This window comes from Macrobrachium rosenbergii, chromosome 5, assembly GCF_040412425.1.
Source record: "Macrobrachium rosenbergii isolate ZJJX-2024 chromosome 5, ASM4041242v1, whole genome shotgun sequence".
In the NCBI taxonomy this organism is placed as follows: Eukaryota; Metazoa; Arthropoda; class Malacostraca; order Decapoda; family Palaemonidae; genus Macrobrachium; species Macrobrachium rosenbergii.
The window spans coordinates 59,791,888-59,804,949 of record NC_089745.1 but is presented as its reverse complement, the minus strand read 5'-3'; the positions used below and the strand labels follow the sequence as shown (position 1 = coordinate 59,804,949).

The window sequence follows — 13,062 nt, the reverse complement described above, 5'->3', positions numbered from 1 at the left end:
CTTGTGCAAAGAGCAAGAAATAAACTATAAGAGCATTTGTTCATCTCTTAGTAATGTAACCTACATGTTGGTGAGTATTGTCATCATATTATTATTATCATCCACAATAGTACCTACTGTATTATCATAGAACATGTAATGATAATAAGAAACATAATTTCAAATGACATACAGTACTATGCAGAATAGTATTCCATGTACTACAGATAGTACGGATAAAGAGCAAAATTTAATTCAATCAGGAGACAGAGTTTCTTCTAGTTATTTACTATACTTGCAATAGTATATTCACTTTTGTTAGTTTTGCTATCTCAATAAGCATGATTAAAAGGTATCACATGCTAGATACTTATCTACATAAAAAATGTATACTGTACTCTACTTATAAAGGATTTGTCATTATCTACAATTTCCTGCATCATGCTGGAGCTTGAACCCAATTTACCTCAAATTATGAAGGAAAAATGTACAGTAAATATAGCTTTGGCTGTCTTACCTGCATCCTCATTTCAGTGTACAATATATCTATATATTTCAACACTTGTATCAACTCCACAGAATTTATAGAGAATATTTGCTAATAATAATAAAAATCCATGAAACTTTGGCAAGTCTACTTGGGCTACAACCCCTGCATAAGGAACCATTTCTTTAAAATTACACTGTATCATTCAACTGTGATCAGCAGCTCCTTAGACACACAGGAAAGAACAACAACTCTCTCCTGGCTAGGTATCCCTCTAAGCAGTGCCTCCAATGGCAAGTTATTAAAACATTCATTGTGTGTCTGTCAAGCAAGAAACAACTTGCTATCTTTGCTTCCAAGAATTTTTAATTTTGCATTTCTATATTTTCATACTTTTTTCTTTCTTCATTCATAACTCTGTAGAGATTTTGGTATTATATAATTCTCCCAAATTATTTTCCTACTGCGTACAATCTCCTTTTGTTGGCTGTAAATGCCTCGTTAGTACCAAGCTAGCCTTTTTCAATTACAGTACAGGTACTCCTGTTTTCTTTGAATAATCCATATAAGGTGCATGAATGCTGGTGAATTATATCTCAATTGTATTTTATTTTCATCTATTTCATTTCAGTGTGGGGTTCGAAGTCTAATTATCTTATATTTAATAAACTTGCATTACAGTTTTGGTGTGTCAGTGTTTTGCTTATGAAATGTTACTGTTTTCAGTATAAACCTAAATACTGCTTTCTCCCAGTGTCATTGCATAGCATGAATACTGGATTATTGCATTATACTGTGAGATAAAAATATATTAATTTTACAAATTTCTGTCTGTACAGTACACATTACTATTAGCAGTTTGGCAATGACTATACTTTCAGCACAGACATTATGTTATCTTGCTTAGCATCAGTAACTGTCTTGTAAGTGCTAACAATATGTTACTTTAATGTTTTCTAAGCAATCTTTTATATGTTGCATCATACCAGCAGTAAGTTTTCCATCATTCTAGTCTGTAACTTATGTTATACACTATTAAAGTCAACCAGTCATTACATAAGAGTTAGTGTCACTGGTAAAGCTTATACACAGATCTGCATGGTTATCTGATATCTGCTTTTATTTTTTTAAGCACTAAGCTGATCAAATGTTATGAGGTTGACTTCACAAAGATCTTCCTTTTCACAATCACTGCTGCTGAGGTCACCATTAGCGTTTAGTACAGGCAGTTGAAGAGAACAAAATTCTTTGTCTACTCACTGTAAGAGGGCACAGCAGAGATTAATGACATTTTTAGAGGATTTAATACAAACCATCATTTTACATGGTAACTGTCCAACTCCCCAACCCTGTACTTCTTACAGTAAGGCTGGAAAACACAGGAATGACTTAATTTTCCACTACTGGCGACAAAGGAGCTGCCAGGGAAGTGCTCTTCCTTTAGTGTCTGGTGAGCTGCTGACTGCAGGTTGATGGGTTATATTAATAAATAAATTTTAGTTTTAAAACATCTCATAGTTAAAGCTTTGCCAGGAAAAGCTCACACGGTCTTATAAATTAAATGTAGTATACCACCTCTCCCCTACTTAGGACCTTTGTGACTCATGACCACCCACTACCCATTCATACAAACAAATAAAAAAATTCTTTATAATGAAAAGAGAGGCAAATTCCTAGACTATGCTAAACATGTATGGTACTAAAGACTAAAAACAGCATTGCTCAGTTAGTAATAAGGCCAAAATAATAAAAATTATGTAGAAGTTTAGAAAACAAGAGAAGCATAAAAGAATATGCTCTCTCTCTCTCTCTCTCTCTCTCTCTCTCTCTCTCTCTCTCTCTCTCTCTCTCTCTCTCTCTCTCTCTCTCTCATGAACTAAAATCTTTTAAAGTTTCAACTGTACTGATTTGTTTATATCTATTTTGTCATTTGCAATAACTTCCATAGGAATTAACTGTGTAAATAGTTCCATACTGCACACCATAACAACATGCATCTGACTTGCATCAATTTTGAGATACAATCAGTCAGTCAGAAGGGAATCTGAACATACCATATTTGCAAGCATTTAAAGACATGTAATTTAATAAAAAAAAAATTCAAGGATATTCATGATGACTAGTAAGGTGAAGGTTAAGTGTATACAAGTATAGCCTACAGGCCATGAGCAACTGGCTTCAGTTACAAGTCACTAGTAATCCCAAACTCAGAAATAAACATAAAACTACTGTATTGTCTTATAACAAGTCTGATTCTACATTTGTAAGACATACAATGAACTCTATTATTTTGTAGTATAAAATTAAAAAATTAAATACAACAGAATAAAAAATACAGACGGTAATGTTCCATCTTGGGAAGAAAATGTTTAATCAGTTAATAGTAACTATGGCATTTGACAGCTGTCAGTATTAAGTATAATGTAACAATACATACAAGTCATCTTTTTCATATATGGCCTAAGCATAGAGTTTTTATATTACCTATGCAATGAGCAACTAGCATCAATAGTAGCAAATCCTAATCATTATCATTAGATAGGCTTCTACTAAGTGTTGTGCTGCATTAGCTATCTTCACTGATATATGCTAATTGTCCTTCAACTAAAATTCAATTTTATGAATTTTATATACAGTACTACCCACATAAAAAGCAATTAGTTGCAATTGTTGTATATTGCAATGATACCTCAGTCTTAGTATTTCTACTGAACATTGCATTTCATTAGATTTTGCCAACTCTTTCTGCCTTCGTTGTTCAATCAGCCTGCCTTCAACACATCCCTATCACTGAACTTTCCTATTGTGCATTGTATGTGACTTTTATTTGCATACTGTTGTAAAATATCTTTAGTATGCTGACAATTTTATCATCAGTAATAATGTACATTATATGGAAAAGGAAGAGAGAGAGAGAGAGAGAGAGAGAGAGAGAGAGAGAGAGAGAGAGAGAGAGAGAGAGAGAGAGAGAGAGAGAGAGAGAGACAAAAACCTTTGGTTCAGTACAATTGCAAAAACATGAAGCCTAACATGTCTTAGGTGGCATAACGATAAACCTAAATTTTCGTATAACATATCACTTACGTAACAATACTGCTGTAAAATATCTTTAATTGATTTACAATTACAGTGTCAGCAGCAGTGTTGTGTGAGAGAGAAAAAGGAGAGAGATGGAAAGGCTTGCTATTCTACCCAGGCACACAAACATTTGTTGTATGATTGCATAAGTACATTGTTGATGCTCCAATAATATTTTGTAAGCCACCACATACATGAATACAGTATACTGTAATACTGAAGTATATCTTCCAATAGGCTTAAAGTTGCAGCATCAGAAATTAACACTAACTCAAAGCGAGAAGACAAGGTATGGTAGGCTAGGCTTTTCTAGTCCAAGTTGAGAAAAGGCCATTACTAAATTAACATGCCTAAAATTACAGGTTTTAATTTCTTTTTTACAATAATATCTGAATACTGGTAGGTAAGAAGCTTCAAAATATCCATCACTGAGAAGGGATGTGAAGATCAGGGAAAAGAAGGGTTATTTTAAATTTTTCTGAAACATTCTTGCAAAAGTTAGGGTGCGCCTACAGCACTATGCCAGAAACTATGGTAAGTAAGTGAATGGCTACACTGCAACTGATGATAAAAAATAGTCTTACAGATGAACTCTCCCTTTTTGTAACCCAATTTAATATTCAAATACTATTACGTCAGAGAATTAATATATAGCAGAACACATCTTTAAAGCTGGAGACTATGTGAAAAAACAAATTCCAAAAACAATCACTTTGAATTGTACTGTACCCACAATCTGCCTAAGCATCCTAAATATTGCAGCACAAAACCTACAAAATGCCCACCACATTACCTACCAAATCTTTTCACCTAAAACAATGCCATAAATGATCAAGTCACTCCTATTCAAAACTTATCTTAAAGAGGATATTCATTCTTGTACATACACAAATTGACTAATACATTTATGGCAAGTGCCTATTAGGAGAAAAGTGTCCTAAAACTGCAATCCACACAACCTCCAAAAATTTATTTCAACAACCTTTTTAAACATTCAATAACCTTAGGGAGTTCCAAGACATGTTTCAAACTATGAAACTGGACAACTTAGTGGCTCAAGTTTTCAACATTAGCAATATAAGAATGCTACAATATTAACAGTGTACATTACTAGACATGAACCAACAGCTATTTCTTATTCATAGATAGTATTATTCATATGCTAACAACAGTTTCATCCAAATTTTTACATTTAACCAATGGAAAAATACACAAGGCACAGACATATCACCAACTTACAAAGAGCAAAACCAACAGGATGGAGAATCATTTAAGGCAGTTTTAAAGAAATCTAATTCTTTCTTACTGTATCTTTACCCAGTTTCTAAATGACAAAACTTCCAAGTTCCTGACACCTACTTCCTCTACATCGTTGAAGATTTCTAAGAAGATTATTAAGTTTTCTATGAACTTCATTGCTGATCAGATTTACACTATTATTTAACTGATAAGGGTCTTTGTTTAAGTCATAAAACTCCTCAAAAGATTCATTATCATTCCATTTGCAAAATACCTGATTTTCTGTTTGACTTACCTGTCTAACACACGCATAAGTATTATTTTTTGAGTCTTCACACTTGCATGAAAAATCTGGATTGCAACCAGACAAGCCAGTTCCAAGAAAAGAACAACCGTAATTTTCATCCTGGTATTCACCAGTGTGTTCTATCAACACTGATCTTCGCAAATAGGTAAAAGCTTTAGTAACCCCAACTATATTATTTTCATGAAAATCTTTAGATGACTGTGAAATGCTCCCATTGATTGTGATAACTGATTTCATTGATGACCCATCCATGTAGGGTGGTACTGGTATGCCTGCTAAATCTAAGAAAGTTGGAGCTAAATCAATATTAGTAATAGGATATTCAATTACAGACTCCTCTGGAATCATAGGTCCCCTAATCAAAAGAGGAACTCTTATGTCTGTTTCATATGGTTCACGTTTGTCAAGGGGCAACGAGAACTGACCAAGATGATATCCATTGTCTGAAGTGAAAACAATGTATGTGTTTTCTAACTGATTCTTTGAGGAGAGATAATCAATAATGTCTTTAACCATATCATCAACAGTAAGTAAAGTTCTCAGCCTGTTCCTAAATATATCATCAACCTTCAAAATAAGTTCACCTGGCAGAGGCTGAACACCTAAACGCAAAAGCCAATGTTTATCCTTCCCATTTACGACATTGAAATTTGCTGTTCTTGGTGCTTTTAATGAAGAAAAATTAGCTGCATACTTTGGTTCAGGAGTGAATGGAGCATGGGCACTGGGTGTGGACAACATCATGAAGAATGGTCTCTCAAATGATGAACTTGTTAAAAACTGCATAGCTCTATTTCTTATAACATTGGTCAAATAATCTTTATGCGGATCATCATGATGTGTTTCTTTACTTCCGTTGACAGACAGAGTGTAATTGTAGTACCTGGAGTTACCTTTCAATCCAATCCACCAGTCCCAACCAGGAGGGATATGATTTAAACCACCTGCACTGGGTTTTCCGTACTGATTGAGATATTTCCCCGCAAAGAATGTTCTATACCCATTTAGGTGCAAATGTGCTGCAAAGCTCTTCTTCTCTGGTCCAGCCTGAGGATGAATTCTTGGTGTTGACATCTTTTAGTCTCCACATAAGTCAATTTGTGAAATCAAATTACCTTCTACATGTTGTATACAGTACAAAGGGTAAAATTTTAAAAGATCAGCCATTTAGTTTTTCATATTTCTTTCATTAATCAAATTACAAAAACTGATTAATATGAAATTCAACACAGCCACTATCAAGACAATTAAAGTGGTCTCATTTTAAAACATCTATCAAACAATTTACAATAACAATTTTCACATTTAACCATATTACCAACAACCCTTTTCCCAAGTAAGCATAATACCAATAGCCCTTTTCCAATCTAAGCATATTACCCATAACCCTTTTCCCATTTAAGCATGTTACCAATAATATGTCAAAGCTTTGAACTTGCAAACACCATGCATTTCATATCACACTAAGTAAAAAGGGGATTTTGACAAAGGAAAAATCTATTTCTGGGTGAAGGCCTGTGTCGCTGAGTGAAATGTCCCTATACAGCACACATTTCTAGGTATAAGTATTGCTAGATATACCAGAGAAAAAAGCCAATAGGATGCCAGAGTTACTACCTCTGGATCGATACATCCTAATAGGATGTCGGTATGTCATCTAGGAGCGAGTGGAAGCCACTACCACAGACACTTTAACCCAATAGACTCCTCCTCACCAAAACCCCTCTGTCTAAGAGGTGCCGATACAACGGTCCCACCACCGCTACTACTAATTCTACCCACAATGCACCATCCCGAAATAGCACCCAAGCTTTTTTGGCTAGATCAGGGTGGGAAATAAAGAGAGGGATGGGTTCACTGAGCGACACAGGCCTTCACCCAGAAATAGATTTTTCCTTTGTCAAAATCCCCTTTCTGGGCTTGTCCTGTGTCGCTGAGTGAAATAGTAGCAGAGAATTGACCAAAGAAGCTTGTAAATATAAAAAGGATTAATGTATTAAGGATAAAATAAAATTTTTATTTTGAATATGCTTTTTACTAATCCAGAAAAGCAAATATAAAAATAAATTAGTACAAAAGGACAATAACTAACTTAATTAATGCAAAATGATGTGGTTACAATCTTAAGATTAATAAACAAACTAGTAACCATCACCTATAAAACAATGTTTAGTGAAAACTTAACAACTAAGGTGATAAGGCAAAGCCAGGAATGGATTGAGAAGCAACCCAAACCCAGACAACAAAATAGGAAGGACGGGAATACAAGCGAGGCAGGTAGGTGAGAAGTACCAACTGGTAGGGCAAGCAAAATACAACAATTACAATTACAAATTACTAACAATAAAATATTATAAAACAATATTAGGCTGACTCTGGGGAAACAATGTTCCCTGCAGCGACAGCAGAAAACTTCAAAGCCTCCAAGGATTTGAGATAATGACGTTTAAAAACTCTAGGGGATTTCCAGCCCGTATATTTTTTAATTTCCTCAAAATTCATGTGTTGGAAATAATTAACTGAGGTGGCTACAGCCCGGATATCATGGACCTGGGGGATTGAATCCGGATTAGCTTGTTTAATAAAATAAAGTATTTGTTGCCTAATGCCATTCAAGGAAATGGTTCCACCATTTTCTCTAACAAAAAAGTGGACCTGAAGACCTCTGAGAGGTTCTCTCTAGGTAGGCTTTTAATGTGACCACCGGACATAAGGAGGGATCTTCTAAAAGGGGTATTATCTTCCAGGGAGACCACCTAATTAGAGGATCTTCATTTTTAGCTAGAAACATTTGATCTGGAGAGAGTAGAACCTCTCCTGATGGGAGGAAATCCACATGATTCGGCTCTCTAGAAAGGGCTGACAGTTCAGAGATTCTAGCTCCTGAAGCCAGGCTAATTAAAAACAAAGTTTTTCTAAGAAGAGTCGAATAAGGGCAAGACTCATTATTTGTGTCTGAGGCTAACTTTAATACATCGTTTAGAAACCAAGAAACCGTTTTAGGACGGGTTGTTGGTCTAAGACGGGCACAAGCTTTAGGAATAGATGAAAAGTATGAGTCCGTCAGATCAATGTTAAATCCCCAAAGGAATACTTTCTTTAAGGCAGACTTAGTTGTAGAAATTGTACTAGCTGCCAGACCTTTGTCAAAAAGGGTCTTAAAAAAAGAGATCGTAAGATTAGTAGTCATAGTATGAACGTCTGAATCCTTCAGAAAAATAGCAAGTTTTTTAACTGCTGAATCATACTGGCGAAGAGTAGATTCTCTCTTATCTGATTCCAAAAATAATGTGTTTTGAGGATCAATATTAGCATTTTTCTGGGCCGAAAACTTCATGAAATCCATAAAGTTAGGGCATTCAGCATTCTTGAGGAAGCTGACACAATCTGAGTTTGCACTACTTGGGTTAATATTGGATGAGGAATTTGCAAGGCCTTGAGTTTCAGCTCTAACAGAAGCTGAAACCAATTGCTCTTCGGCCAGTTGGGAGCAACTAAGGCTATCTGACCTTTGAATGACCTGAGTTTGTGTAAAACTTTCCACAGAAGATTTACTGGAGGAAAGAGATAGATCTTTTCCCATTTGTTCCAATTTATTGACATTGCGTCTGTAGCATAAGCCCGAGGGTCCAGGTTCGGAGCTATGTAACATGTGAGTTTGTGATTTGATTCCGTGGCAAAAAGGTCCACCTGAAGCCCGGGAATCTGTTGGAGAATCCAATTGAAGGATTTCTTGTCCAAGGACCATTCCGATTCTAGAGGAGACGTCCTTGACAGAGAATCTGCAATCACGTTCCTTACTCCTGACAGATGTGTTGCTGACAGGTGCCAATGATTTTTCATTGCTAATGAAAAGATCGCTATCATAACATGATTTATGTGACTTGTCTTGGAACCTCCCCTGTTCAAACAATGAACTATCACTGCACTGTCCAGAACTAGCCTGATATGTATGTTCCTGGCCAGACGTAAACGTTTCAGAGTCAAGAAAACTGCCATCGCTTCCAGAATGTTTATGTGGAAGAGACGAAAGTGGCTTGACCAGATTCCTTGAACCTTCTTGTACTGTGAATAGCCCCCCCAACCAGTCAGAGATGCGTCCGTGTGGATGATCAGGGCTGGAGGGGGATATTGTAATGGAATCGATTTGGAAAGACTTTTGGCCGTTGTCCAGGGACGAAGTCTTTTCTTTAAGATTGAGGTATGAGGAGACTTTGTCTCTGAATTTGCAATTGGCTCGACTTCGCCACACTCGATTTATGTCCTTCAGTTTTGCTTTGAGGAGAAGGTCTGTTACTGACGCAAACTGGAGGGAACCCAGGATTCTTTCTTGAGTGCGACGAGAGGCTCGTTTGCACTTGAGAAACTGCCTTGTTGCTTTGGCAATCTCTTTGCATTTTGCTGGGGGAACTGAAAGTTTGTGGGTGCTTAAGTCCCACTGAATGCCCAGCCACTGAAATTTGGTTGCCGGGTTAAACGAGATTTCTTTATGTTTATATGAAAGCCCAGATACTCTAGGAACTGAATTACTAACTTTGTCGACTTCTGACATTCGGAGACGCTGGAGGCCCAAATTAGCCAATCGTCCAGATAAGCCACCACCTTGATACCTTGAGATCTCAGTTCCTGTACCACAACTTCCCCAGTTTGGTGAAGATCCTGGGCGCTATGTTCAGTCCGAAAGGCATTACCCTGAACGAGTAAGCCTGTCTTCCCAGTCTGAACCCCAGATAAGGGGAGAAGTTTCTTGCTATTGGAACATGATAATAAGCGTCTGTAAGATCTATAGAGGTGGTGACGGCTCCACGGGGAAGTAAGGTCCGCACCTGAGAGACGGTCAACATACGGAACCTGTCGCATTGAATGTAAGAATTTAAAATTGACAGATCTAAAATCACTCTTCTCTTGTCTGAGTCTTTCTTTGGCACGCTGAATAAGCGTCCTTGAAATTTTAAATGTCTGACTTTCTTTATCGCCTTCTTTAAAAGAAGGTCTTCTGTATAGTCTAACAGATCTGATGTTGGAGTCTGAAAGAACCTGACAAGTGGAGGGGGTCCCCTTACCCAGCTCCACCCTAGGCCTTTTGAAATGATACTGTGGGCCCATGGACTGAATGTCCAATTGTCCCTGAAGAGGCGTAACCTCCCACCTACCTGGGGATGTTCATTTATTGTAAGACTTGCTGTCTCTAGTTCCTCTTGAACCTCTACCTCGAGATTGGAGTCTGGGGCCAGATCTAGACCTGAAGCTCCCCCTACCTCTATTTCCCTTGGACTGGCGGTAGCCCTGAAAGGTCTGGGACTCGTAAGTAGGGTTGAAAGCAGGAGAAACATAAGTTGTTGAACCAGTGGGATGGTGGGCCGGTTGGTTCAGTACAACGTATTGTGGATGTCCCTTGGAGGTGGAGGGCTGGGCAATCTGACCTACCGGGACTGTCTGAACAATTGTCTGGGTCTGGGGTGCCTTATAAGGATGGAACCTCCTAGACCTCTTCCTGCCTTTAGGTTGGGGCCCCGAGAATTCTGATGACTTCCTCTTAAAGGGGAGTCCCCACCGGATCCGAAGATTTTGGTTGGCCCTTGAGGCCTCACTGATTACTGAGTTGACCATATCTTCAGGGAATAGATTGGTCCCCCAGATAGAGGATTTTATCAGCTTGTTCGGCTCATGACGGATGGTCGCGTCAGCCAGAACAAACTTTCGACAGTTCCTCCTTGCCACAATGAAATCAAACAAATCACTCTGGAATGAGGCCAGTAGTGATTTTGTCAGACCCAGAACAGAGGTTCATCCTTGTAAACAGCAGACGCCAATTCCACCGAGGTGACGGAATTGATAGATCTGCTGAGACGGCACCTAGCCTCATACTCAGCTTTTATCAGGGACTCCAGAAGCCTGGGTAGTTGTTCACTGAAGAGATTCGAAGCGCACTCCGAATCTAGTTTACCCACTGTAAAGGTTTCCGGAGCTCCGGTCCAGCATTCTAAATCTGTTGGAAAGAGCAGAGAAGTAGGCTCCGTCTCACGAAGCTGCGGCATAGGCTTCTCCTCTGTTCCGGCCTGAAGGGTTAATTCTGCCACTTTAGAGGTGCAGGGAGTCGGGACATCCTCATTTACTGTGAACATCGTAAACCGCCCCTTATGAGGGGTCAATCTAGTGTTCGAACACTCCCAGTCAGATAGGATCCTAACCCATGCCGACTGCGCTGATCCCTGGGGAAGATCACTGTTTCTTTGGGAACCTTATCTTCCCTCACCAAGGCATCCTCGGAAAGCCGAGCATACCCCGGGAAGGGAAAAACAAGATCCGTTGGGAAGAACTCGTAATCTTCCACAGGGCGGGTGCCACAACCTTCAATGGTTAATTTACCATTAGCGAAAGGGGCATTAAAGGCAAGACGCCAAGGGTTAGAATCCTCATAAGCTGGAAGCTTAGAGGCGTCTGGAATGGGATAGGACCGTTGCTGTACCGGACCTGACTTAACCAGTCCGCCAGCGACTCCTCTTGCGTCTTTAACCTGTCCGCCAAGGATTGAACGAACTTTCTTGACGACTCAAGACTCGAGGCAAGATCACGAGACATTGCCTTGAACTGAGAAGAGACCTGTTCGGAAAACATTCCCATCATGGACTCCTTGAAAGCTTTAGGGTCAAAGTCAGACTTTTTCGACTTGCTCGACTTTGTTTCGACCCCTTAGAAGAGGGAGAAGCTTTCTGGGCGGAAGTCGAAGGTTTCGGAGTCAATGAAACCTTGGCGGAACTAGGTACAGATGAGGTTTTCGGGGGTTTAGTCAATTTAGGTAATGTCTTCGTCTTCAAAGAGGACTTCACCTTGGGGATCACCGACCCCGAACGGGTCCCCAGGGTGGAGCTCTTAGAGAATCCTTGGAAGGATGAAGACGAAGACACAGGAGAATTGAGAGATAATGGATCAATAAGACTACCTGCCTCACTTACATCCCTACCTTCCTCCGGGTCGATGGCCATTGGTTCGACGTCCAGGTTGATGTTGGCCACTTCTTCGGCCACTTCGCCGCACAGCTCTTGATCTTCTGGCGAGACCTGGGTTTCTAGCCTAATCCTGTTGATCAGGAGCTACGGCTGCAGAGGCCCTAGCATTTGGGTAAAGAATGTTGCAGATATCCTCTGCCAGCACATAAGGACGCCCCTGACCAACATTGCGCCCAAAGCCGCCAACCCAGATCTTCAATGTCGCTAGAGACGGCTTGACGGGACCGAGGGACCTGTTAATTAAATCTCATGTCAATAAATGGGATTGACAAGGATATTATCTTATATCAAATATAAACACAATTATTTAAACTAACTGTGTTAAATACAATTGAAGGTTAACGTGCGAATCATCAACCACGTCTAAATAAAGTGCGTAGCACACGCCGCAGCCGTCAGGATGCCAGACGAGGTGGTCGTCGACCTCGACTGCACAAACCGCATGCGATCTGCATGCTACATGGCCACAGGGTTGCTGCAGGTAGGCGTTACAACCCGGCTCCTGGCAATGTACCACCTATAATAAAAATTTATACATGAGCATCTAAAATAGGCGGCGGAACGGCTAAACTAGTAAAAACTTAGAGTAAATATTCTGCCTCACACCGGAGTTGAAAACTGTGGCTACGGCAGAAGTCTCCGATGAAATCCTAAACAGGTGGGCCAGACCTGAGTCGGATCACGCCGGAAAGCAATTCCGGTGACGCCGGAACGTCACGATAAATTAACTAATTGCACAGAAATCAACAATCAGGAAGGCTATTCGCCGACGTGAAGAGTCGGGATAATCACTAAACTTCGCTCACAGAAAATAATAACAGTAACAAAACTCATATCATTCCGGCTCCTCTACAATTCCGCCGATAACAAAGCAACGACGCTCAAGCAAAAGTCCTATTAAGACTAAAGCGAGCTAACGATAGCTGCCGGAACGAGTCCGGATGACGGAGTGGTAGAGAAGC

General features: G+C 39.4%; 1 protein-coding gene across 5 annotated transcripts in view; it reads right to left on the bottom strand.

Annotated features, from left to right (window-relative positions):
* Positions 1 to 2,682: 2,682 nt before the first annotated feature.
* Positions 2,683 to 13,062, bottom strand: part of LOC136838841 (N-acetylglucosamine-6-sulfatase-like) — a 106,589-nt gene continuing 96,209 nt past the window's right edge. For 4 of the 5 annotated variants that reach the window (XM_067104477.1, XM_067104479.1, XM_067104481.1 and 1 more), the window contains one exon: positions 3,931 to 6,137. In XM_067104477.1, the coding sequence (XP_066960578.1) occupies positions 4,869 to 6,137 (1,269 nt within the window). In that variant the 3' untranslated portion in view covers positions 3,931 to 4,868. Of the gene's footprint in view, positions 6,138 to 13,062 lie in introns of all 5 variants that reach the window. The other variant, XM_067104480.1, reaches the window with a different exon arrangement.